General features: G+C 36.3%; 2 protein-coding genes across 4 annotated transcripts; one reads left to right on the forward strand and one right to left on the reverse strand.

Moving 5' to 3' along the window:
* The first annotated feature begins 677 nt into the window (after window positions 1–677).
* On the forward strand, window positions 678–9,447 carry LOC130803324 (protein LNK1). Of its 3 annotated transcripts, none has more exons than XM_057667527.1 (8): window positions 678–904; window positions 1,384–1,481; window positions 4,465–5,021; window positions 5,105–5,408; window positions 6,260–6,937; window positions 7,367–7,515; window positions 8,083–8,230; window positions 8,978–9,447. In XM_057667527.1, the coding sequence occupies exons 2-8, from the start codon at window positions 1,458–1,460 to the stop codon at window positions 9,068–9,070; spliced, it is 1,953 nt and encodes a 650-aa protein (XP_057523510.1). In that variant the 5' UTR covers window positions 678–904; window positions 1,384–1,457; the 3' UTR covers window positions 9,071–9,447. The 3 variants fall into 3 exon arrangements, with proteins under 3 accessions (XP_057523510.1, XP_057523513.1, XP_057523508.1); XM_057667525.1 differs by lacking the exon at window positions 678–904 and adding an exon at window positions 1,021–1,109; XM_057667530.1 differs by lacking the exon at window positions 1,384–1,481 and having other exon boundaries at window positions 692–904.
* Window positions 9,448–11,898: 2,451 nt separating this feature from the next.
* On the reverse strand, window positions 11,899–24,413 carry LOC130803333 (uncharacterized). Its single transcript, XM_057667542.1, has 4 exons — window positions 24,067–24,413; window positions 23,818–23,932; window positions 14,160–14,286; window positions 11,899–12,351 (listed from the first exon to the last, which is right to left on the reverse strand). Exons 1-4 carry the CDS (start codon window positions 24,271–24,273, stop codon window positions 12,150–12,152), a joined length of 651 nt encoding a protein of 216 aa, XP_057523525.1. The 5' UTR covers window positions 24,274–24,413; the 3' UTR covers window positions 11,899–12,149.
* Between the last annotated feature and the right edge of the window lie 1,276 nt (window positions 24,414–25,689).

Consider the following 25,689-nt stretch of genomic DNA (forward strand, 5'->3'; position numbering starts at 1 on the left):
TCAAAGTTATATCAAATAATTATTATATACTCCTTCTATTTTCAAATATTTTTTCTATTTGGAATAATCCACCTTAAGTAGAGAGATATGATTAATCTTTTTGACATATTTTTGCATCTGAGGTTTTTGTTAGATTTTTCTTAATGTATATTTTTTAATTATGTATTTTTAAAAATTTTTTAGTATGTGTATTTAAAAAAATTAAATTTTAAAATTTATTTTAAAAACTCTGTAAAAAATAAAGGATAATAAAAAAAAAGGATGTATCATTTACAGAGATTGTGTAAAAGTAATTATTTGATCTCTATCAGTATTTATCTAATACTTATTGTTAATTGTATAACATAAATATGTTCTTTAATCATTAAATTAATTTTAATTTAAAAAGAAAAAAATAAACCCGATTTATCAACCTTTTGTGGATTAAAAAATTCCGACAAATTTTGATACTAGTACCAGCTATTCTGTCACGTGAGACTTAAACCTAACTTACACGTGCCAGTTAAGACAATGTAAACACGTGGTCCAATCGCATTGCTGAAACTGATCATATCTAACTACTCATCTCTCTACCACGAATTCAGATCCCCTTAAAATAATTTTTTGATTACCTTGCCACGTGTCTACTTTGTATTAATTGTTTTAAAAATTACCATAAGTAAATAAATTAAAATTTCGAATTTGTTCTTTTTTTTAAGTGAAGAAAATATTCAAGATTGCTCTCTCATCTCTCTTCAGCTACTTGGTGTGCAGTCTGGAACTTCCTAGAAGAGTTTAATTTAATAATAATAATATATTATTAATTATCTCTGGAATTTTTTTTTGTAAAATCTAAATCGAGTATTTTTTTCTCAAGCAGTTGATAAAGTTATTGTATTCAAAGCCATACAGGCAGTAATTGCAGGTAAGTTTTATGTTTTTTTTTAATGATAGTGATAGAATTTTTTTGGGGGTTTTTGAAGCAAATTTGTGGGGGTGTATTTGATATTTATATTTGTTGAAGATTAAAGTTAAATTTTATAGTTTTCTTGCTTGTAGTGCCAAATAATTTAATTGATTTTGTTGTGAAAGAAAAAATTAATTGTTGATTTTTCTCTGTGTTTTTTTAGGTATGTGATTGTATTTTGTAACATTTACTATTTATTGATTCAGAATTTTGTTGATTAATCTTGTTTTGTACTTTCTGGGTGAATTGAAAAATAAAAGAAATCATGAAATGAAGTTAATGAAGTCAATTGCAATTTGTATTAACTGGGTTTGTTGAAAAGTAGAAAGAAAATGAAAAAATTTGAGGTTTTATGAATTGATATAATTTCATTTTAGTTAGGAAATTGATTCACTTTGTACTGAGCTGATAAGCTTTTCTATTTCTTAATCGTGCAGCAAAACTTCTGTAGTTGTAACATGTCGATTTGGGCAATTTATGTTCTGCAAACTGGATAGAGTTTATTTAAGGGATGTCAGATTCGCGGATTTACGAGGTAGTCAATGATTTTATCCTGTATAAAATTTGCTTTTGAAATGTGCTGTCATTGGCTACACTATTGGGAGTTGAATCAATCAATGTTATTCTGTGTCAACTGTCTTTCTTATGTGATAATTCTGATAGAATTGGTTACACTCGAGAGTCAAGTCGAGTCATCGAATGTGTAGCTCCCTTTTTTAAACTCAAACTATACAGATGTCCATATTGAGAAGGAATGTTTTGCAGATTTATTAGTTTTATCATTGGTCTATCTTTATCACACATCTGTGTGTGATTCTTTGATTGAATTTGCAAGTCAATAGTGGATGCCATACTGCGCATCAAGTCCGTGCTGTCTTTAGACGTGTTTTAAACTGTAGGTTGCCTGTTGATTGCATTGTTCTTACAGTTATATATGGGCGGAGTCTCGTAAAGAGTGTTCTATATTTCTGAATGTTTAGCTGTTTAACAGCTGGTTTGCTTAATATAGGTTTAGAATTAGGATTTTTCTCTTTGTATTGCAAGGGAGACATACTATACTTCTTTGAGAATATTGGGGCCAAATTTTTCAAGAGTTGCAGTCGCATTAGACTCTAACTATAATGTTTCCAATCTTTTGAAAACACTTTGCACCATGCAATGGTAAATAAATACCCTTTGTGCCATGAAATGTTGAAGGTAATGTTTCACGGTTACGACACATTTTATGTGAATGCAAACTTCTATTATATAACTCATTTGAACTCTTTTAATAGTTGAATAAAATAAAAGATCTTAGAGCTAGCTATTATTTTACAATGCAACATCAGATTTTTCTATCTCTTAAGCATGTGAAGTCCAAACTTTTTTTGTTTTTGCGTGTCCTTTAACTTTGTCCAACTTGCATAAATTATTTCACTATATATTGCATCAATATACACTCCCTTCTATTCAACCTATGTGTCTTATTTAGTTTAGAACACTTGCCTGTGCGCTGAATCGAACATTAATATCTTAATTATTATTAAATTTTGATTTAAATAATCTACACTAAGACGAATTTAATAAGATTCTTCTTGATAAACTTTAAATTATAGATTAAGAATAAAATATAATTAAGAGTGCTTGATAAATAGTGCCACAAAATGGGACAGGAGCTGAATACGAGGGAGTTTAGTTTTTCATTGTGTTTGAGCATTATCTTTTGTAAACCAACAAAAATCTGTGCTAGATTATTGTGCTTGGAATAGGTTAAAAATATTAAAGTATTAAGCTACTAGTCTTTTAGTTACTAATATTAGTAATAAAGTTAGCTTTTAAAATGTGGGCGGTAAAATGGAGAACTTCAACTCGAATATAATGGAAACGAGGTGTGCCCTTAAAACTTACGAGTAAGTTATATCAAATTATTAATAGACCAACACTAGTATGTGTTTCTAAATATTGGGTTTTTAGGTGAGATTGCCGTTAGAAGATAGGGGTAGTAAAATGAGAATGCTTAACTAAATGAGTGGGTATATTTTGAAGGATAGAATTCTAAAGAAATGTATAAGAAAAGGTTTACACATCACAAATATTGAAGTCAAGATGAAGAAGAGATTCGTTTAAGGTGGATTGAAAGTTCAAACTTGGGGGATTTAAAAAGAAGATCAAAGATGACATGAAGGACAAGAATAAAAAATGAATGGAGAATTAGAATTCATGTAGATGACCATTGACTATGGATATTTATTTATTGGCTCTTGCGGCGAGCCTCATCTTATCTTTTGGTATTGAAGCATTGAATTGTTTTTTGTTGTAATCATTGACATCTTCATTGCTATGACTATCATTTTGTAGCTTTCATACAAACTCATTTTATTTGCATTTAGAGAACTGCAAAGTATTTGCGTAATCTTTTGGAGATTTTTCCCCGCGATTTTTGAACAAATGTGGTATAAAATTTACGCTTGAAAGATAACCTCTTTTCATGCAGAGTGGTGTGCTCTCGATGAAGATGTTATGACTAATAATTTGTCGGTATTATAGTAGTCTTGTTTGAAGTAAAGGAAACTTAAACTGCACTCTATAATTGTAGTGGCCTACTTTTCAAGAATTTCTTTGTGCAACTGATCTATTTATATTTTCATTGTCAAGTGCCCATTAAAATTTCATGTAGAGCATACTTGGTTTTTTCGATGCATACTATGTTTTTTATTTGGCTATCTCTTAACTCATATTTATATTCTTGTGCGGCAATGGTTACTCGAATTTTTTTTTTCTATTGCGACTAAATTAGACTCGTAGTTTCAGGCAACAATTGTGTTATTCACTCGACAGATTTAGGCTTCTGCTGAGGACTAAAGTTGTAGTTTCTCTTCATGTGGTGTACCTATTGATGAGACTTGGTGGTAGCAGAGAAAAGACTCCCATCGTTTCATAGTTTTATGATGATTTTGGTTGTTCTTGACTAGAAATAGGAAAGTAGATGCGTTGATAAGGCTCGTGCTCTTTCTGTACTTCCAGCATTGAAGTAATTTGTAAATAGGAAAGTTGTTGCAAAATGTAGCTTTATCTTCTGCATAATCCGATAATTCTGATGATGGAGCTCCAAAAGGGCGAATTAGTGATATTATTTCATATAAAAATAAGTAAATATAGTGTTTCTGTGGACCTTTCTCATCCTTTCTTCTCAAATACTGCTTTGTGATATGGTTGTGTTCTCCAGATTGCTTTCTTATTTTCCTATCATAGGTGGTCATATAGGACTTTTAATGCAATTGCAGCTTTTTGTGTGTGTGTGTGGGTGTGTGTGGAGAGGAGGGGGGAAGGGGACGGATTTGGGGAATGTGATCAGGTTGTGTTACTGGATAGCGTAAAAAATATAACTTGTTGTCGATGGTAACTGTAGTGAGTGTCTTGACATCATCAACTGTTAAGCCTTGTATAAATCCCCTTTGTTTTTTTGGAGTCTACATAAATCTAACTTCACTGGTAGTCTTGAACGTAACTAATATGTTGATTTTCTTTCAATGCTGCAGTTAGAAGATATAGTGTGGGAATTTTGTGACAATGATGACCATATAGTTCCTCACACAAGGAGCAAGAAGAGTGGGATTTCTGTTCGGGGTGACTGCAATAAGAGACCACAATTAGAGCAAAAAAGTGCTGAAGGTTATGCTGACAACAGAAGCGCCTCATATAACATTCTGCGTGGACAGGAGGGAACTATCTTTAACATTGTGAAAAAAGAAAAGAATAAAATGTTAGAGAAGAGAGGAGGCTTTTCTGATTCACTTGACGGAGATTTAAATGAAAAAAATTCATGTTCTGCATCTGAAGAAGATAGGACGTTTGAGCACTGCATGAGAAATAGCAATATAGATCCCATAAGTGATAGTTTATGTGCTGATGATCCTATGCTCGATCGGGTAGCTTCTGAGGACAACTTGTACCAATATCAGCTAAATAATGCAACTCCAACTGAAAGTGATCTTGCTATTTATTGTAATAATCTTGATGACAAAGAAAGCAATGATCTGCTGTACTATGGATGGAATGATATAGAGAATTTTGAAGATGTCGACAGGATGTTTAGGTAGAGGACATGATCCTGTTTGTGCTTTATCTTTTTGCATACTCTTTCAAAGATAATTTAGTCAATTATGAATTTCTGTGCAGAAGCTGTGATTCGACTTTCGGTCTAGATATGGATAATAGTAATGAAATGGGCTGGTTTTCATCTTCACATGCAATTGAAGGATCCGATGATACAAAACTTAGCTTTGACACTTCCGGATGTGGTACAAGTGGCCTAGAAAGTGCTACTGAACAAGAAATTTATGGGCTGAACAATGTTTTGGCAACTGATGAAAGTGAAAAGAAGGAAAATTCACAGAACTTGACTGCAAATGGAAATTCTACGGTCATAAACTCCTCTTATGTGAATGGATCTAGGACTTCTGGCATCGATTGCAACTCACAGGTCAGAGGCCTTTCTAATTCAGATTTGATATTTTATATTTTTCTTGACATAGATTTAATGTCATGTATTCTTAAAGATATCTACAAAGAAGTAAACTTATATCCATCAGTTGTAAATAAGTAAAATTATTGAAAAGAATCTGGTGGTTCATTTTGTGACTGCTCAGTGAACCTCCAATGGTAGATTGAATATCTATTTCTTGGTTCATTGGAGCCTATGTGGTCATGAGCTGACACCTGGATGGGCGTGGTGCTGAATTTTTGAATTTCCTGGAACTTTGTCTTGTTTCTGGGTTAAATTTTAATACTTCCCTGAAACTTCTGTTTTTGTTCTGAATGAATTTTGTTAAAATGTCAATAATAGAAAAAATTCTCTCTGTATTTATGACAGCAGGCTGCTGAAATCAAACTAACCTTGAATTTTATTGCAACTAAATGTGCATAATAAAATCTTCCTATTCAAAACCTTCAGCGATTAGTATTCTCGAGTTCCGCATAGTTTTTGATGGACTTGGACATCAATTATGTTACTGGATTTGGCGATAACCTATAAAAGACCGTGTTAATTTGATTCATGGATGAATTAGGATAAAATTTATGTATGGGATGTACATTTTGTTGAAATATAATTGCACATATTACACTGAATATGTTCTGGCTTTGTTCATGTTCCTTGTGTTACTTAAAATCAGTGTTGTGGGTTCGTACAGATTTTCCCTGTGGAAGAGATTTTATTGTTGTTTGTTTGCTTTGTAATGTGTGTGATATTGTTAATTTACAACCTCAAGTACATATTTCATTCTCTTTTGTGACTAGGGATTGTTTCTTATGTATCATTTCATTATATGGCAGATCCTTTCACATGTCAGCAAACCAAAAAACCAGAAAACATCAGAAGGAAAAAGAAAAGAGCACCCAACAGACAGTGGTGCCTCTTTAGTTCATTTTGACGATGTAAAACAAGCAGTAAAATCCAACCAGTCACTCAATTTCCAATGCAGTTTCTCATCTGAAAATCAACAGCAGGCGACTTCTCTTGGCAATAGTGTACGGATGTCGAATCTGTTGGTAAATTCTAATAATGGTCTTTCTTCTAATCAAGTTTTACCAAGCTTGGCATCATCTATTAATAAGTCTGAAGACAGTGGTATTCCATCGATATCTCTGAAGGATAGTTCATATGCATCTGGTAAAATACAATCTTTAGATAGCGCGCATGAGTGTTCGATTAAGAATCCTTCTGTTACAAGGAACACGGAAATGGACAGGCACCATCAACGTAGAGTGTCGGGAAATCCTGACAAAAGCAAGTTCATGGTTCCAACAGTTGATACTGATCCACTTTGTCCTCAGAAGTTTTCTGATTTTGGCAATGAAGTCGAAGGACAGAGTGAATTTGATGGTGATATTGACATTGCAACTGAGCTCGACTCATCTAATATACAGGAAAGTTCTTGCATTAGCACAGTTTTGGATGAAGTCTCAATTGATGCAAGTAGTTTTCAACAACTGCAAGATGTCATGGAGAAGGTATAGTGCTCCAACTTAGTAAGTATTTCACATGAACTTCTGTCTAGAAAATCGAATCCTCTGTCAATAGGCAAACGATGCCATCCTTGTGTTTCCTGTTTAAACACAGAAAGTAATCTATTTTTGGTCTTTTTCTTGTTGGTTGAATGTGGAACTAAAAGTTCGGTTAGAGTCCCTGCGTTTCTCTGTCGGTTTACTCATTTATATTAACTATAGTCTATTTGAAGAGCTGTTCTGACTTCCTCTGTTCTGTTTTTATTGCATCATTTCTCCTGAGAAGCTCGCACATCTTTGAGATAAATGTTGCAATTAAAATAACTACCCTAAAGTTCAGCCTGAAAACTTATGATAAAAATGTGTCATTTCTTTATATGACTAATCTTGTAATGCTTAGGGAAATTCTGAATTGAATCGATCTATGATTTCCAGCTAGATATAAGGACGAAATTGTGCATAAGGGACAGTCTTTATCGGCTGGCTAGGAGTGCTGAGCGGAGGCATCAATGTGTTGATCCGTCTAGCAGCGACAAAGATGACAAAGCTACAAGTGGAGCTTTGCTATCTGAGGCAACGAACAAGTATGCATTTTCTGATCCTGATATTTTCTTTGTGTGCTGATGTGTTTGGCCTCGTAGTTATCTGTCTTTCTATAAGTCTAATGGAAAATGTATTCCATTTGTTTGCAAGTTATGGGTACTTGAAAACTTTTTATGTCTTAGAAAAAGTCATTTTTCTACGTTAGTAATGGGCTATGATTGGATTTTTTGAAATGTCCTATTCAAATTGAGATGTGGGTAATGTGGAAATGGGGCGGTATTAGGGAGTATTTTAGTGAATTTATATTTATAATTATGGTGGGAAAGGAGTATGTGATCATTATTTTTAGTAGGGAGTGTTCTTAAAGGCTTCTTCGACTTACTCTTACAAACCTTCCTGTCAAACATTTGAAATGGAACATCACTCATCCCACTACTCAATGAAATCTTAGCTCGGGTATTTGTTGGCTAACATCATTCATTCCACCCCACTTGGAACTTAGCTCAAGTGTTTAGTTGCTTGATCCGAGTAAACTGCAAATTTAGTATTTGTAACCTCGGATCATTTATGTATTTGTAACCTCGGATTATCTTCATGTTTGTTGACAGATGCGCAGGGTTTATGGATATGGAAACTGATACTAATCCCATTGATCGGTCAATAGCGCACTTGTTGTTCCATAGGCCATTGGACCCTTCTGCAAATCCTTCCACAACAGCTACATTAGAAATTTTACCTGCAAAGCTCCACACTGTGGTATGCGTTTTCTCTGTTCGTTTTGTTCATTTTTCCTTCTATACTGTTATATTAGCAACACTTTCTTAATAGTTCTTGGTTTGTGGAAAGCTTAAGATGAATTTTAGTTCTCAGTGGCATGCGTATATTTCATTATTTTGGGAAATATTTTCGAAAAAACCTTTTTAATTAAGTTATTTTCAAATAACTATTTTATAAATTTTACTTTTAAATAAACACTTACATAATTATTCTCCTTTGAATATACCATCATTTGATGTCTGATGATACTTTTGAATTTTGACTATCTATTCATAATTATATCACCATGTGATCTCCTAAAAATAAGTTTCATCCCTTGTTCTTTTCCTTTGTTTCCACCATGAATCGCCAGTCGAACTTCACACATGTCGTTCAATATGGGGGTGCATTGAAATGGAAATGGTTTTGTATGGTTGTTTTTGAAAAAAGAAAATTTTGAAGTGGGTTTTTGAGAAAAAAAAATCATAAAACTTCTATTGTTTTTTTTTTTTTTTTTTTTTTTTTTTTTTGAAGACTTCATATAAACTATATTGTCTGGGGCTATACTCCTAGATTGTATTAGTCTTTTTTATCGTCACAACAATACTGCGAAAGTCTTTCTTCGTATAACTGAATTATATTGTATAAAAAGAGTTTATTTAAAAAAAGAGAACTATTTTTGTTGATCATGGTAGATTTTTATTATGTCACTAGATTATTGAATCCTTAGACTATCTCTTTGACTAGGATCCGGCGCGCAATCATAGTTCGTTGATAGCTGAGAAACCAGCTTGTCAAGAAGAGACTATTCCAGCTAATGGTGAAGCTACAAAGCACTGATTCTGACAATCGACGTGCGAACAATTCATTTACATTGTCCATCATAGATTCCATGCTTTATTCTCTTCTACTGCAACTGGCTTTGGCCCTCGAAGCTTGGCATGAAGCCCTGCCCTGTATTTCTTCATGGTCAGTTATATTGACCCTTGTAACTTCTCTCTTGTCTCATTTCATGTACGTACTTACAATACCAGTTTGTATACTGCTAGATTTACGGTAGGATGAGTCGAGTTCATTTGCCGGTTTTTAGATAATATCTACTGCTTTATCTACTAACTATCGCCTTACTACTCACCGTTTAGACCATTTCTTACTGCTGTATAAATCTGCTGTTGTAAAATTTATTTTCTAAATCTGTAGTAGAGTATTAGCATCAACTCTGCCTGCATTTGTATATCTATGCTGTGTCATGCAGTGCTTGATGAGTGCGTCTGCAAGAACGATGATGATTAATTGATCGGGTTAACAGGTGACAAGCTCACACGAGCACACGCAATAAAATCTGATTTCACAGAACTTTGCTAGCTGAAATTCCAGTGATGCAGAAAGAGAGTATCATGAAGGAAGAAGCTGCGAAGCACAGGAGTGTAAATTCACAGTTTTCAGGCAGACCACTAGTTTTCTCTGGATAAGAGAATATGTCAGGATTGTAATCTGTGATACGTAACGCATCTGTTCAATGGGACGGTTGAGGCGGGGTTTGACCCTTTGAATATTTATCAGGCTTGACCCTTTTAGACTGGGCTGGCTCATGGGTACTTAGTGAGGCCCGTCCCGATGAACGTCACTAATCTGGTGGTAGAACTGATTTGATTGGCCTATGGCTTGTTATAGCTGCATTTTGGTGTGCTAAATTATGTGCTGCTCTGTTGTGAAAGAACTTCCTCTGGCTCATTACAATGTGCGGCGATGAATATATTTAACTTTAGGCTGATTTCTATTCATTTTTGTTGAAAGTTGCGACATTTTGTTTTGTTTATTGTTTTTTAGTTAGTTTGTTAGTTATCTTTTTGGTTGGCTATATATTTAAAAAATCTATTTGGTAGATAGCATTTCAGTTAGTCGAATAAATGATTTTTAAACTCAAAATGAATAAACTCGTTGGGTGGTTTTTTATTAGTTTTTGGTTGTTTGCCTACACCTCATATAATAAACACATTAATTTTTTTTTGCAAGTTTTGTATGAGACTACCTTACATGAGATCAAGCTAATAGAATCAGTTTTCTAATTAGTGATTGCTTTAACTGCTCACTTTTAAGATCGTAAGTGATTAGTATATGTTATAAGTGATCACTTTTAGGTTATAATTGGTCATTTTAATATTCTAGAGCTTTTTGCCAGCTACAATTTTAGAGTTTAGGTTTTTTACAAACAAGAACCTCAAACTTTTTTTTTTTTTTTTTTTTACAAACAATTGCTTCATATTTGTGAAGATGACAACGATACAACTACTTTGTTGGCAATGACACAATACAGCCTCAAGGTGTTTTGGATCTTTGAGAGCATACAATGAGCATAGCAATAATGAAGCTTTGATGGCAATATGTGTTGAATTAAGTGCAGCCCGAAGATGAGGCATCGATGATATAGTAAGGAAGGCAAGTAAAATTTGAATAGAAGTGTTCATTTAGGTGATTGGGTCGGTTTTGGAGGGGTATTATTCAGTTCGGTTGAATTTGGGATCGGTTATTTTTCGGATGCATGTTACAACGGGTCGCACTAGGGTCGGGTTAGTTAGTCACGGTTCGGTTGAAGATTAGTTATTCGAGCTATCGGATTTGCATTGGTTCGATGTCTGTTGAAGTTTGAGTCGAGTTCCATCGATCTCTGGTTGTCATCGGTTAATAATTAGTTCGGTTTTATCGGGTACATATCGGGTCTAAGTATTTTTTTTCAAGTTGAATTCGGCTACGAGTTGCTAATTACTATCGATCAAGTCAATGTAACATAAAAAAAAAAAAGAAAAGGAAAAAAAGTTAACAGTTTTGGATTATTTTGGAGGGAAAAAATTAAAAAAGGTTATGGTTGTAAGATGCTCAATAACACGAAGGGTAATATTGATAATCGAAAAAACTTAAGGGTACCATTGATAATTTTCCTAAAATTTAATTTATGAAAAATATTTATCACTTTATTTGATTAACTAAATTGAATATGAGTTGATCATACTTCTATATTAAAAATTGGTTTAGCTTTACAACAATTCGATTAAAAACTAGTTCGGGTTGAGTCGGTTTTAGCCGGATCGAGTTCGGTTTCAAGCATGATTCGGGTCGGATATGACTCGATTCGGTCGCTATTAGGTTCGGTTAATCCCGTTTAACAGTTATATGTTGGTTATAAAAATCGGTTGCAGTTTGAGTTCAGTTTTCCTATTTTCGATTCGGGTAATGTCGGTTTGGTAAGCCTAAAAAGAAACACATTTTCGGGTCGGATAACTTTTTGTTTGGGGTTGGATTTTCGGGTCGGGTCACATTTGAACAACTCTACATTTGAATAAGATAAGTGACATTTGAACCAAGCTTGTATAATCCAACTAGGATTAATGATTGTTTACCAAAAGCACTGTCTGAGTGGAGATTTTTGAATAACATGGCCGGCGTTTGAGCCAAGTTGACTAATCCGGTTATGATTAATGCACTATTGGAAAAAAAAATCATCTCTTGCGGTTTTTAGGGTCATATATTAAAATATTAACGAACTATTTGGTAGTCGGTATTACATGGTGTTTGTTGGAATGTTGCCCTCAAAATTACAAGACGACCATACATATATTATAGTATTCAAAGCGTTCTAAGAGTAACAAATGAAGTACTACACATATTAGTTTTCAAAACAACTTAAACACTCGAATCTTCATTGAATTTTTAAGATTCTGATCTTATTCCTCCCGCTACACTGCCTTTGGACTGAGGAGGAAGAATTAGTGAATAGAATCACGGATTCTGAAGAAACGTACCACCAAATCAACTGCAGCTACCACAGTTGATTGATAATTACTTCGATAAAACCAACATTCCAACTTTATCTTAAAAGTACAACACTAGTTTCTAAAATTAAGACGTTCCTCTGATTCCGCTAATCAAATTGCTGCCTAAGATGCATCTCCGTCTCACTTTTCCATGTCGCGTGAGAAGATTGGCCTCTCATTCTCTTGACCTTCTCCTTGTCTTTAACGGTAGATCCTCTGTTCTTGGAGTCACCTAAAGCACTGCATTGCGGACAAACCCACCCAGTAGAACTAGAATAGGTCTTAGGTATTCCACATTGCAAGCACATGCTGAAACAAAATTCATATGTATGACTTGATCAAAACAAAATATTGCAAGGTGAACAGAAATTTACAACACCCAAGAAAATAAAATAATAATAAAGGCCCAGAAATCGCTATAATATTTAGTCAAAGATACATAAATAATGGAAGTCGTAAATGCCTTCTTCGGCATTAGCTTCACATCTCCAGTCTCTTGTATTTGTATAAGCGCACCTTTTCATCTCTATACTTATTTTTTTGGCCTCCCCCATGTTGGGATCTGATGTAAAATCAGTCCAAGACAACTCTCTTTTTTCAAAGCCTATAGTTCCTAATGATCAAGTCCTAGATGTTCCTAGTTCAAGTCCTTATGGTGTGTTTATGTCCAAGTCATTTCAAGAAAGTCTTATTGATTCTTACATGGTTAATGATCCATTCGATTCTGGTCTTTTGGTTACTTGTCCCATTTGAAATTAAGGGTTGCTTGTTCTCTTTCATTCGTGCATATGTGTAACTGTTAGGCCTTTGGAGTTGCTAATTTATGTTGCAAATGAAGTTGAATTATTGTCTTAAGTTCATTGAAGTAGCCGAAATAGTACATTAAGCACCAAGAGTTTACAACCTTTCACTTTGCTTGAATTGATTGAATTAGGAGTTATGGCAGCTTTTAATTCGTGAGTTATGGAGAGTAATAACATGATTTATGAGCTGATTAATAGCAAGGAAGAAGTGAACCACCAGCCATTAATTCAAGCATATGAGCAGCCAAGAGTCAAGTATTTGAAGCATCAAAAATTCCCATTTAGTTCAGCAACGCAAATTTTATGATAGAAAATTCAGCTTTATTGCCCATTGTTTTATTGCAAGAAATAAATGTTTTGTACTTGATTAAAAAATGCATGGTTGTTGGTGTTTGGTGTTCTTAGCCGTGAGTATGTTGAGAGTTTAGGAATTTATTTCAGCATTTTAAAAGTTATAATGAGTACTCCAATAGTTAGTACTTGAATATGAGCAGTTGTGATGCTTGGTTGTACTTGTAAAAACCGAGTATTAAGTGTCTTTTGGTATGTCTTTTGTTGTATTTTATGGCTATATAAGGCCATTCTCTCATCAATAAAAAAAATTATGACTTTAGGAATTAAGATTATGCTTGCCATTTCCTCGACTTAGTGTTAAGTTACAGAAAAGGACCCAAAATTAGAGTGTGGCCTCTATTTTGATCACTTGGAGTATTTGTGAGTAATCCAGATGTTTTAAGTAGTGACACCCAACTTTTAAGTGAGTGTTCATAGTTTTGCACCTAGTAAGCTGAGTGAGTATTCCTCTTTTACATATGCCTGATATCCAAGTGAGTATTCCTTGATTATTTATCATTTCATATTTCTTCTCTTAAGTTTTTCTCCTTCTTTTTGGACTCTTATTGAAACCAACCAAGTTCTAAAGAACCTCTCAAATTTTGAGGTCATTAAAAAAAAGACATAAAACACAATTCCCTTTCATACCTCGACTTTCTAAGATCATACACTCTCACTTCTTTCTTATCTCATCCATTTAGCCCTTTATTTATTATCTTACTCTACTTGGTTATACATCAAGATCAGAAAGAATATATATTGTATAACAACCACACCATCAATTCCATTCAACAATGATGCTACCATATAAGGTAAATTTCTCATATAAATTGTGCTGTAAAGTGTTAGATTGGCTAAAATAAAAAACACTATGAACAGACTAGATGAAGTTTAATAGGATTAGTTAACAAAAGAAACGCTTTGTATGCTCCATCATTTAGCATACTTGCCTGCGCACTAGAGAGAAAATATGTAGAGTACCTTGGTTTTAAGTCAGTTGCAGCTCCAGCATGTTTCTGAGGCTGAGTTGAAGTAACATTACCCTCATTATCACTCCTTACTCGCTCACGTATTCCTGTTACATGGGCTTTTGCCTCTACCACAGCACCTACAACAACGATAAAATTATATAATACTACATATAAATTACCGACAAGTTAATTAAATAGAAAACAAAAGAGAATCCATTGAATGTTGTTAATCAAGCATTTACATCTTACAAGTAAATGTAACAAAGTATCTTAACATCTAATTGCAAAAGAAAATTCCATGTCAAAAGTTCTGCTTCCACATCAAAATCCTTTTTACCCTACGATTTACATTAAAATTCTACTCGACTGATTCACAAAGTATCAGTCTTCTAGGCTGCAACAATTCAAAAGAACGATTTCAAGAAAAACTATGGAGCTCTATCTTAAATGGGTACTAAGACTACTACCAGTTTAGGAAACATTTGCTCACAGAATTCCTTAAGTGCTTAAGAATGCTATAAGAAGCGGTGCCATGGTGTAAAAAATGCGGTAACGGTCACGATTGGAGTAACGGAACCATGATGCGGTAACGGAAGTGATGTGATTATCGTAACGCCTAAATATCAATCGAAACCATAAGATATTCCTTGATACGGCTCATAACGCGATTGTTTTACACAATTACAATGCGGAAAATATTGGTTCATTGTGACATTGTCTTTGAGAACCTTTACAACGCGGCTAACGATGCGGCTTTGTTTTAAAACTATGAGCTGTGCAAACTTGCAAGATTTCCTTACAATGTCTGTTTTGGATGTTTTCAGTCATTAAACCTGAATGGCATTAGTTCTTCCAATAAACTACCATAGAAAATAGCCCTTCGACCATCATTATAAATACTAATCTACTCCCCTAGCTTCACCAACCTCTTCCCCAAAGCACCATTGGAGCTAAGGTGCTCATGTCTCTCAAGTTTCCTTTTCCCACCGGCCAACACATCCAGTGTTCTATACACCATCTGATTCAACATGTATTCCTTCATTAACACGGCTTCATGATCAAAATTCTTCAAATTCATGAAACATGATCAAAGATTCAAAGCAAGGGCAATTCAACTCCCATCTGCACCACATTCCCCGTAATTCTTCATGATACTTGACCTTTAATAACTACTCATTCTTTTCTGTTGATCTAGCAATCAATTTTGAACCAAAACCATCAATTTCAAACTAACTTATCTTCAATAAATACAAGAATAATGCAGCATGCAAATCACAAGATCTATACAACTAAAGTGAACTCAAACCCATAGAAATCTACACTCAGGTTGGAAATTTGTTAGTGTTAGAGCAAGAGCCCAATCTACCAAATGTTAAGGTGTTGTGAGCAACACAAGAGGCTCTTCGGTGTGTCATGGTGATGGTGCAACGAAGAACGTGAGTTGGTGCACCAAAGGAGCCTTGGATTGTGCCTAGAACGAGGCAAGGCTCAAATAAAGGTGTGCTCGATCGACGCGTGAAGCAGCATCAGCAAACAGAAGGTCTTAAAGACCCGCTCGACCGGTCGAGCGGCCTGGCTAGGTCGAGCAAGATACAGTAGTTCTACAGAGGAAGTTCAGAAGGTCCTGATGGTTTGCTTGACTGCTCAAGTGAAGGTGGCTCGGTTGAGCGGCTCATCAAAGGCCCAAATATTGCGTATTCCGTTTTGTTGTGGGTTTTTCATTGGGCTTCAAGGGTTTGGTCCTAGGGTTTCTAATATGTGCTTTGCTATATAAAAGAGTCTTAGAACATCATTAGGAGTATGGGAGTGAGGCTAATACACATGAGAGAGGCTAGGGTTTGAGAACCACTAGAGTTTCTTCTTCTTTGTATTAGATTGTGGGTGACATCCATTGTTGAATGGAATTACTATCTTGAGAGCATGTTCTCAAGTGTGTATGGTTAGTTATTAATGTATTATTGAATAGATTAATGGAAATGATCATCTTTTGAGAGGGAGGTATCTATAGATACCTCATAAATACATTGTGTTGCTTGTTTTTGTTCTCTTTGGTCTTGTTCTGTTTTTCACTCAACTTCTACTCATTATACTACCATTGTTGGGTCCAAGCAATTCTATTTCAATTGGTATCAGAGCATGGTGTGTTTCCTTGGGGTATTGAGTAAGCGAAAGCTTGGAGATAGGTAGAAGAGAGATGGTTGAAGTTGAGAAGCGTTTAGATGGTTTGTTGAAACTTTTGAGGAGAGAAAAATAGTAGGTGTGTGAGACACACCAAGTCTCAAAGATTTTGTAAAGTGAGAGAAAAGAGAAAAAGTAGAGAGAGAAAAGAACAAAATCAGAGAGAACACACTCAAGAAAGATAACAATAGTTTCGAGAACTGCAGCTCCTGAATTCCACTTCTTATTAATATCAAATCACCCCCCAAAATACAATACGATATGTCTTTATATAGGCCTTAACACTCAACTTCCAAAATAACAAAACATAAAGGAATAACAGAAATAACAAACTACGGACAGCACACCAACCCCAACTGCCTTTATTCTATCCCACCTTCCTCCTTGCTTCTTCTGCCATATGTCAATAATGGTCCCAAAACTCGCACCTTGTCCTCAAGGTGTGGAGGGGGAAAAGCCATAAAAAACTTTTGAGCGTCCTTCCAAGTAGCTTATGTTCTATCTAGACCCTCCCAAGCAACCAACAGCTCCTGTTGGCGTGAAGGTTGGGTCCTAAATTGAAGTATATCAATCGATTGAAATCGAACTGATAACTCCAATTCTACCGTCAAGGGTCGGGCAGCAGCTTCACTGTGATGTTCTCCCTCTGCCTTCTTGAGCTAAGAAACGTGAAACATAGGGTGAAGTGGACAATTTTTTGGTAAATCTAACTTGTAAGCCACCTTCCTAACTTGTTGCGTAGCTTGATACGGACCAAAGTATCTAAGACTCAACTTCTCATTGAAACATTTAGCTAAACTCTTCTGTCTATAAGGTCGTATCTTAAAAAATACCCAGTCCCCTTCGGAATATGTGACATCCCTTCGCTTCTTATCTGCATAAAGTTTCATACGTTATTGAGCCTTCAACATATTAAACCGTAGTTCCTCCAACATCAAATCACGTTCTTGCAACAATTGATCCAAGGAATCCACTGGAGTAGTCTGATGCCCAAACCGAACCACAAGTGGAGAAACTCGCCCATACAATGCTTGAAAAGGATACATTTTAATGGAGAGGTGAGGAGAAGTATTATAAATGAATTCGGCCCAATGCAACCATTTCGCCCACCTTTTAGGTTGCTCATTAGCAAAGCAACGCAGATATGTCTCAACTACCTTGTTTACAATCTCACTTTGGCCACGGTCTGTGGGTGATAAGTTGTGCTTCTCAATAACTCCGTATTTTGCAAACGAAACAGTTCCCTCCAAAATTTACTCATAAAATCTTGTCACGATCGGACACTATAGTAGAGGAAACCCATGCAATCGAACCACCTATTTAACAAATTTGCTAGCCACTGTTAACGCCATAAATGGATGCTTAAGTGCCACAAAATGAGCAAATTTGGTAAGACGATCTACCACAACTAAGATCGTATCCACCCCTTCTGACATTGGTAACCCTTCAATAAAGTCCATGGTAATATGGTCCCACACATGCGTGGGTACAAGAAGACCGGGCTTTGATTTGAAGCTTTGGCTTGTTGACATATCTGACATTCCCTTACAAATCGCGTAACTTGCCTCCGCATTCCTTCCAAAACCACTCAGATGCTAACCGAAGATACGTCTTTAACTCACCCACACGTCCCCCCACTGGTGAATTGTGATACTCCCTTAACACAGGAATGAATGGAGAAGACCTAGCGAGTACATACCTTCCTTTGCAAAATAAAACGTCATTTTCCAACGTATACCCAACTGGAACTGATGTCCCTTTGGCCACTGCCTCCCAGATTCGAGCCAAAGTATGGTCCCTTTTTACTTCCTCCTGTAACAGGCCCCAGTTTATGTCATTGGAACTTAACAAAGCCCCTAACTCGAACACTGGGTGAGGTAATCTAGAAAGGGCGTTAGCTCGGTGTTTAACTTGCTTGGATTGTATTCTATGACAAAATCAAACCCCATCAACTTCATAACCCACTTTTGATAATCGCCTTCGACTTATCGTTGTTCCAATAGATGCTTCAAGCTGTGCTGATCTGTTTTCACCAAAAATTTTCTCCCAAGCAAATAATGTTTCCATTTTAAAATGGAAAAAACAATCGCCATCAATTCTTTTTCATAAATCGGATTTCGACTAGCACGAATCCCAAGTGTCTTGCTAAAAAATGCTATAGGATGACGATCTTGCATTAAGACAGCCCCCAGCCCAGAATGTGACGCATCTGTCTCAACCACAAAAAGTTTCTGAAAATTCGATAACGCCAAAACCAAGACTCTCGTCATGACCCTCTTCAAATGTTGAAATGCTGTCTCCGCCTCCTCATCCCAAGCAAAGGAATCTTTCTTCAATTGATTCGTCAAGGCCTTCATCAACTGTGCATAACCCATAACAAATCTCCGATAATATCATGTAAGCCCCAACATTTCCCGTAATTCTTTAAGATTCTTGGGTGTGGGCTAAGATTTTTTAGCAGCTATCTTTTCCTCAACAACTGATACCCCTTCCTTCGAAATGATGTGGCCTAAATAAGCTACCTTACGCACCCCAAATTCACATTTTCCACCATTCACAATCAACTTATGCTTCTCAAACATTGGAACACCTGTTCTACATGATCGCGATGTTGTCCCCATCCTTTGCTATATACGAGTACATCATCAAAGAAAACCAAAACAAATTTCCTAAGGAAAGGACGAAATATCTCATTCATCAAAGACTGGAATGTTGAAGGAGAGCCAGTCAAGCCAAATGGCATAACTAGGAACTCATAGTGGCCCGCATGAGTCCTAAAATTCGTCTTGTGAACGTCTTGGGTCTTCATACGAATTTGATAGTACCTCGATTTGAGGTCCAACTTGGTAAAAACTGTAGCACCGTGCAACTCATCTAGGAGCTCATCGATCATAGGAATGGGGTACTTATCGTGCACCGTAGCTTTATTCAAGGCCCTATAATCGACACAAAAACGTCACGAGCTATCCTTCTCTTATACCGAAATAATTGGGCTAGAGAATGGACTGATGGAGGGTTGTATTATTCCTTCTTTGAGCATATCTTGCACCAAACGCTCAATTTCATTCTTTTGGTTATGTGGGTATCGATATGGGCAGACATTGATGGGATCAGTGCCCTCTTTGAGGTTAATGGCTTGATCTTGGGTTCTTCGAGGGAAAAATGGAAGATTTTGGGTAAAAATGTCGGTAAAGTCATCAAATAAACTCTTCAAATAACAAGGTACTGGCACTTCCTTCAAGCACTGTTCTATTCCATTGAACTCCACCAATATGCCTCCTCCTTCTCTTCGTAATACCCTCATCATTGCCTTCAATGATACTTTCGATCTTTTTAATGTAGAGTCACCAACCAACATCACCTGCCTGCCTTGCCACATAAATTGCATAGTTTGTGTTTTCCAATCAGTAGTAACCGATCCTAACGTCTCAAGCCTTTGAATGCCCAAGATTAAGTCCGAATTACCCAACTCTAAGGACAGGTAATCTTGCAATATTTCTAATCCCTGTAGCTGTAAGGTCACCATTCTAAAAATTCCTTGGCCCAAGATTTCGTCCCCATTGCCCAACCGCACTCCAAACTTCTCACACTCTTCACGAGTAATACCAAGCTTCTCAATCGCCTGATTGGAAATGAAGTTATTAGTAGCACCCGGGTCAATCATTACAATCAGGTCAGTATCACCTACTCGTCCCAACAGCTTCATAGTTTTGGGATTTGTGATACCCACGACGGAGTTTAGCTCCTCTTTATGAATCGACTCCATATCTTCCTTTTCTACCGTCGGTTCTTCCATCTCAACTGTCCCGATCAGCACCCCCAATTCCTTCTTGCTACAGACTTGGTTCACTGAACATTTTCCGTCACATTGAAAACACAATCCCTTAGCCCGTTTTTCACGAAACTCCTGGTCGCTCAACCTCCTGACCCTACCGCCGGCATACTCTGTGACATTGGGTCTGGGTTTGGGTGGAATCGAATGGGTAGATTGTGTTATGAAGTTTGTGGGGTAATAGTTAGCGTTAGGGTTGAATTGGGACTTTTGATTGAATTGGGGATTTTGGTGTTTTTGCTGAATTGAATTTTTAAGGGGGGGGTAAATGGGTGATTTCGTCCTGTACCATATCTTCTTCCCAACCACGATTGCCCTCCAAGTTTTCGATCAATTCTTTTAACCCATGAAATCGCTTGATCTAGGGTTGTCGGCCCAAAGATGCTCAATTCATCCTTCACCTCCTCCCTTAAGCCACGCAAAATGCCCCTAACACCACCGGTTCATCCACCATGTCCATGTAAGTTAACCTTGTCACAAATTCTTTGCGGTATTCGGCCATCGTTCTCGTTTGTTCAACCGACATCCACTGTTCATACATATCCCCAACTCCAAATGGCTGAAAATATTGAAGAATCTAACTCTTCAAGTCTTCCCAGTTTCTCAATGGCATTCTTTGTCGTTCCCACTTATACCCCATCATTGCTTCCCCGACGAAACTCACCACTAAGGCCTCCATTTTCTCCTTCTCATTGAGATTGTAAAAAGAAAAATATTGATCTGCTTTCAAGATCCAGTCATCAACCCCTCCACCATCAAAAGTAGACAAGTCCAACCTTCGCAATTTCCGATTTTTTCCTCCTCCACGAGACTCCATTATTCATAGGATCTTGAAACCCACTATTCTTCTTATGCTTCCATTCTTCAAGCCCCCGAGTACAAGAATGTGATATCCTTCGATTCTAGTCGGCTTGGAACTCCCATTTCAATCAATTTCTCCTGTCTCTCCATTAAAATGGCTAATGCCTGATCTAGAGTATCATTTTTTTTCGCAAATCTCTCCTCCACCGTTGCTACTTCAGTCCTTATTTGGGTTGTAAAGACTTCCTTCAACTTTTCCACATTATGTTCCAAACGGTCCAATCTGTGTTGTGAATTAGTATCTGCCATGTTTGAGTTAAAAAAAAAACCCACAGAAAAGAAATGGCTTTGATATCAGTTGAGACACACCAAGTCTCAAAGATTCTGTAAAGTGAGAGAAAAGAGAAAGAATAAAGAGAGAAAAGAACAAAATCAGAGAGAACGTATGCAAGAAAGATAACAGTTTCGAGCACTACGGCTCCTAAATTCCACTTCTTATTTATATCAAATCACCCCCCAAAATACAATACGATATGTCTTTATATAGGCCTCAAGACCCAACTACAAAAATAACAAAACATAAAGGAATAACAGAAATAACAAACAACGGATAGAACACCAACCCCAACTGCCTTTAATCTATCCCACCCTCCTTGCATCTTTTGCTATATGTCAATAATGGTTCCCTCTCTTCCTCAACCCTAGGTATGACAGTGTGCAGTGCAAGAAATCGAGAGTTTGTTAATGGAGTTCTCAAGAGAGAAGGAGAACTTGTTAACAATTGTGGTAAAGCAAAGGCTAGTGATAGTCTTTGTTGTTGAGAGTTGAAAAACTTGAAGGTGCTATTAGGGGTAGTATTAATGGTGGGGAAATACCATCCATGGAGGTTGGTATGATTGTTGATGAGAGTCCATCGAATAGGGATGGTAAAATCATTGGGGAAAAATCATCAAAGAGAGCTAATGAAGAGAAATTCGGAATCAAGAGGGCATGAGTTAGGTATGGGGATAAGGTGTGCTATCATTGCCACAAGAGAGGCCATAATCAATATACATGCAACAAGTTGAAGAAAGACCTTCAAAGCTTGAAGCTTTTGAAGGAGATGAAGAAGCCAACTATGGAGGTTGATGATTGTGAGAAGCTCAAAGAGAAGAAGAGAGAAGTTCCATTTGAGAAGATGAGAAGGGTGAGCTCCCAAACCTTGATGATGAAAGCCTTGTGATGAAGGCTGATTGTGATGTTGATGATGGTCATGTGCAAATAGCCAAGTGTGATGATGATGGTGATCGAGTGTTTGACTCCATACACCCATATCATATTTGTAGAGAAAAGAATTTGTTTACAAGGGTGATGGCTTGTGAGCATGAGTGTGAACTTGCCTAGTGATGAGGAAGTTGTGATTGAGGACATTAGTGAGGTGTATTTGAGAATGCACAATGGCATAGTAAGGAAAGCTTAGGGGTGTGGGATATATTCCTAAGATGATGGGGAATCTAATCTCATTGAGGAGATTAAAGAAGATTAGGTACACCATGAACACTCAAAGTGATAGAGTCTTAAAAGTTGCAAAGGGGTGCTTAGTGCACTTAAAAAGGGTGTGATGGGGAAAAATGGCCATGTGTTGCTAAGGAGTGGAGACTTACACAATGTTGAGGGGTGCAAGACTCAAGTCACCAAGGAGAGTGACATTTGTTGATGGTGACCACAATGATAGGTGGTGCACAAAGAAAGTCGTTGATGGGTTTGGTCTTGAGGGGGAGCCAAGACCCAAATCATATGTTGAGGTTATGATTGGAACACCAAGGAAGGTGGCATTTGATGATAGAGGTAAATTTGGCCTTGAGGGGAAGATTGTTAGAGCAAGAGCCCAATCTACCAAATATGAAGGTGTTGTGAGCAACACAAGAGGCTCTTCGATGTGTCATGGTGATGGTGCAATGAAGAACGTGAGTGTGGTGCACCAAAGGAGCCTTGGATTGTACTTAGAATGAGGCAAGGCTCACATAAAGGTGTGCTCGATCGACGCGTGAAGCAGCATTAGCAAACAGAAGGTCTTGAAGACCCGCACGATTGGTCGAGCAGACTAGCTCGGTCGAGCAAGATACAGTGGTTCAACAGGGGAAGTTCAGAAGGTCCTGATGGTTTGCTCGACTGCTCGAGCGAAGGTAGCTCGGTTGAGCGGCCCATCAGAGGCCCAAATATCGTGTATTCCGTTTTGTTGCGGGTTTTCCATTGGGCTTCAAGGGTTTGGTCCTAGGGTTTCCAATATGTGTTTGGCTATATAAAAGAGTCTTAGAACATCATTAGGAGTATGGGAGTGAGGCTAAACACATAAGAGAGGCTAGGGTTTTAGAACCATTAGAGTTTCCTCTTCTTTGTATTAGATTGTGGATGACATCTATTGTTGAATGGAATCACTATCTTGAGAGCTTGTTCTCTAGTGTGTATGGTTACTCATTAATGTATTGTTGAATAGATTAATGTATTTCTTCTTCTTCTTTGTATTAGATTGCTTGTTTGTTCTCTTTGTTCTTGCTTTGCTTTTCACTCAAATTCTACTCATTATACTACCATTGTTGGGTGCAAGCTATTCTCTATCAGTTTGTAATATCTTCCACCAAAAGCAAGCTCAAGCTAATTAGGTTCCCATGTCCAACCTATACCTAATTAAACCTGAAATTCCCAAATTAATTTCTAAAACATCTAATCATTGATTAATAAGGCTTTAATGTACCCATTATTCACCCAATTCAGGCCTTATTAACATAAAAACCCATTACAAAAACGGGTAAAATGGGAAAAAAATGAAAGAATAAACACAGAAAAAGCTACAAACACAAAAGGGGAAAAAATGCACCAGCAGGCAAATCTTTTCTGTCTCTACTTTTCTTGTGACCCTGATGAACAACATCCGTTCTTCTTAAACTTTGATCTTCAACACAATTATTAAGAAACCGAGGAGGGCCTGAAATCTCCGAAAACCCACCAAAAACAAAAGTAAGAAGTGGATAATAAAATTCAAATTTAAAATTGGAAGACTACCCAGTTCATAAAATGCATTAATTAAATGAAATATTGAGAAATTAAGAAGGGAAAAGAGAAATACTTCAGAGAAAACATCTACTGCTGAAGGAAGAGAAGAGTCATGGGAAGGTTTTGGGGGGATTATTGGTTTGTATGTTGCAGGAAAATGTGAAGCGGTGTTGTTTTGTTCAGTATCGGATTCATCTTCGCTATCGGAGAAACCGGAATTTCCTTGTTTGTGTTCGTCTTCTTCAGCAGAGGAATAGCCTTGGAGGAGTGACAAGCTCATTGCGTTTTTCTTTTGTCGTGTTTGTTCTTGTTTGGGAATTGGTATGTATGAGTGAAAGGATATCTACTTTGGAGTATGACTATTGACCAAGTTGTTTGTGACTTGTAAGATAGTACTTCACAATTTCACATAAACGTAATTTGAGTAGAAAATAGAAATAGATAGATTCACCTAAATTTTTTTAGGAAATGAGAATCGTGAAATGATTGAGGGTATAGGGATGGCAAGCAGATAATATTATACCGATTTTACACCATATCCGTTTCAGTTGACACGGATATGAATAAGGTTTTGGTAGAGTAGATGAATGACTATGGATATGAAAAGTCCTACCCATCATAGGTATGGGGTAAGTGGTGGGTATGAAGTCTTACCCATCTCATAACCACCCGTCCAGTTCCATACCCACCCACCACTTCCAATATCCACTTGTCTCGTCCTAGTCCGTCCTATATAATTACAATATACTAATTTATCAGGTTTGTATATTATTACCTCATATTCAACCTATTAATCAAATTTAGTTTTTTTACACTTTTCGAGGCAACATTTTAACACTTAATATCTCTAATTGTTCTTAATTAAAAATTATAAAAAGTTGATATTAATAAATCTTGTAATGAAAACGAATCGAACAAGATCACAAATGACTATATTTTAATTTAAAGATTAAGAATAAAATACAAATTAAGAGTGATAAGTAAATAGTGACAAAAATTATATGAGGCTAATTGATAGAATAGGAAGGAATATTATTTAGGGAAATTTCACATGGTAGCATCCAACTTTCATGAAACGTCAGTGGTAGCACTTTCATAAAAATTTTCCACATGGTAGCATCCACTTTATGCAATGTTCAACTGTCGTAGCATTTTTCGTTAAATTCTTATCAATTTCCGTTTAATTCACCATTTTGTAAGATTTTTCCACATGGTAGCATCCAGTTTATGCTCTCAAATTTTTAATTCACTATTTTAACGTTTTATTCACCATTTAAATGTATTAGTGCTCTAACAAAGGGTAAAAGGATGACTTCTAAGCCATCATCTTCAAAACCATTTTGAATGTAGTTTTGATTTTTAATATATATTAGTGCTTGAAATGCATTTGAGAGCGTTGATGATTAAAAACGTGAATTAAACGTTAAATGGTGAATTAAACATTTAAAAGCATAAACTGGATGCTACATTGTGGAAAAATCTTACAAAATAGTGAATTAAACGGAAATCGACAAGAATTTAACGGAAAATGTTACAGCAGTTAGATAGTGCATAAACTAGATGCTACCATGTGGAATATTCTTACAAAAGTGCTACCACTAGCGTTTCATGAAAGTTGAATTCTACCATATAAAATTTCCTTATTATTTAAAACTATTGACAAAAATACCCTTTCAATACCCACGCGTTCCGCCCT

This window comes from Amaranthus tricolor, chromosome 2 (genome assembly GCF_026212465.1).
Source record: "Amaranthus tricolor cultivar Red isolate AtriRed21 chromosome 2, ASM2621246v1, whole genome shotgun sequence".
Classification (NCBI taxonomy): domain Eukaryota; kingdom Viridiplantae; phylum Streptophyta; class Magnoliopsida; order Caryophyllales; family Amaranthaceae; genus Amaranthus; species Amaranthus tricolor.

Coding starts and splice junctions, on each gene's coding strand:
- LOC130803333 (XM_057667542.1), bottom strand. CDS start 24,273: ATGAGCTTGTCACTCCTCCAAGGCTATTCCTCTGCTGAAGAAGACGAA. Junction 14,287..23,817: donor CAGAAAAGATTTGCCTGCTG/GTGCATTTTTTC, acceptor TCGTTGTTGTAG/GTGCTGTGGTAGAGGCAAAA. Junction 12,352..14,159: donor GCAACTGACTTAAAACCAAG/GTACTCTACATA, acceptor ATTTTGTTTCAG/CATGTGCTTGCAATGTGGAA.
- LOC130803324 (XM_057667527.1), top strand. CDS start 1,458: ATGTCAGATTCGCGGATTTACGAG. Junction 5,022..5,104: donor GATGTCGACAGGATGTTTAG/GTAGAGGACATG, acceptor ATTTCTGTGCAG/AAGCTGTGATTCGACTTTCG. Junction 7,516..8,082: donor CTATCTGAGGCAACGAACAA/GTATGCATTTTC, acceptor GTTTGTTGACAG/ATGCGCAGGGTTTATGGATA.